This window comes from Galeopterus variegatus, unplaced genomic scaffold (assembly GCF_000696425.1).
Source record: "Galeopterus variegatus unplaced genomic scaffold, G_variegatus-3.0.2 Scaffold2628, whole genome shotgun sequence".
Classification (NCBI taxonomy): Eukaryota; Metazoa; Chordata; class Mammalia; order Dermoptera; family Cynocephalidae; genus Galeopterus; species Galeopterus variegatus.
This window is the reverse complement of record NW_007728739.1, coordinates 203,148-204,726: the sequence shown is the minus strand read 5'-3', so window position 1 is coordinate 204,726 and position 1,579 is coordinate 203,148. Positions and strand designations below refer to the sequence as shown.

The 1,579-nt window shown below is 40.0% G+C and overlaps 1 protein-coding gene across 1 annotated transcript in view; it reads right to left on the bottom strand.

The window, feature by feature from the left end:
- Window positions 1-1,579, bottom strand: part of LOC103598484 (ephrin type-A receptor 3) — a gene marked incomplete at its 3' end in the record, with an annotated part of 205,993 nt that overhangs the window by 72,925 nt on the left and 131,489 nt on the right. Inside the window, exons 2-3 of the mRNA XM_008582486.1 lie at window positions 1,199-1,354; window positions 157-492 (exon numbers count right to left, since the gene is read on the bottom strand). Of these exons, the coding sequence (XP_008580708.1) occupies window positions 157-492; window positions 1,199-1,354 (492 nt within the window). The remainder of the gene's footprint in view (window positions 1-156; window positions 493-1,198; window positions 1,355-1,579) is intronic.

The following is a 1,579-nucleotide window of genomic DNA, read 5'->3' as shown; positions in this document are numbered from 1 at the left end:
TTAATGTACCATGACTGTCTAAATCTGTAAGAGGAAAGAAAATCCTGGGGTGCTTTCAAATCTTTTTTTTTTCCTCTCCTCTTTTCCCATTCTCTCTGACAAAACCATCACTGAGATTTGATACTGTAGAGTAAAAAGAGTCCAGCGTGTACTCACCCGCCTGATTAGTTGTGATGCTGACTGCAGCAAACTGTCTTGGTGGAGAGCTCATCTCTGACACTCCGTTAATGGCATCAACCTCAAAGGTGTAGTTAGTGTGTGCCAGGAGGTCTGTCACTGTCACCGTGGTGTTGGTGAGTCCAAACTGTCGAGGGAGGAAGCGGACATTTGGGCTGCATGGCTCACACTGTTTTACGTTCCACCCACATTTTTTACATATGATGTTGAAGGTAACATCTTTCCGGCCTCCTGTGTCCAGGGGCCAACTCCAGTCCAGGATAACCGAGGTCTCGTTTATATTAGAGATAACATTTCTTGGTGCAGATGGAGGTCCTGCAAAGTAGTTCAACAAAGATTAATGAGCCTCACTTCTGTTTTCTACAACAAGGGAAATAGATAATTTACGATTTAACTGAAAGAGGTAAATAACCATCCTGTCTATTATCTGCTTTTAATTCATCCTCAGAGGATCCATGAGATTACAGAAACATAGATTCAAGAGCACTATCTCCCCCATGCTATGAATGGGGGAGTTTTGACTCCAGGTCGAGGATGCATCACAAAGTCCAACAAAGGAATTTACCACTAAGTTCAATACCCTTGTGAATAGTTGTGAAAACTTTAGAATTAGTTTTATAAATCTTAGTTCTTTTTCCCTGTGACCTATGACCAACATACACCAAGAGGGAATACATATGTAAAAACATAAATCCTCTGTCTATACCCCCCCATCCTGTCAAATGTAACGCAAGATCTAAAACAAGATACACACAATTTTCTTTCTTTCTAGGGGTCGCAGTGCAGGAAGTGCTGAAAAAACAAATTTATTTTTTATGATAAATGTTGCGTTTGTGGTGAGCCAAGCATGGAGATGGAAGCAGAGAAAGCTTTCAATTTGCACATGGATAACGAAGGAAATGGGTCAAGTGCTTTGAGAAAAACAAAAAGACAAAAAGCAAAGACACAAACCGCATAGTAACAAGAACAGAAACCAAACTAAACCAAACATGGAGGCATGGGTTGCAGCAAAACTACTCACGGGTACAAGCCATGGATGGAGGATCTTTGTCTGCTCGGAAGTAACTATTCTCACACCTGCAGTTCATTGAACCATCTTCCTGAGTAGAACTGTGAGGCGGGCACTTGGCGCACTTCATGTTACCGTCCGAAGCCTTGTAGAAACCTGGTCGACAAGCTACAAACAAAAGGACTCTTTTAAAGTTCTGTGATAATTTTGAAAACGTATTCTGAAACTACATAAAACAGATCTCAGTATATTAGAGCATAAATTTATTACAAATAAAAATCAACTTTTTTCTCCCAGAATTTACAGAAGCAAATAATATAGTGCATTGTAGTTTTTGCATGTGTACATTTGAATCTACACCAAATGTTAAGGAAGAAAAAAAACCCCACAAGA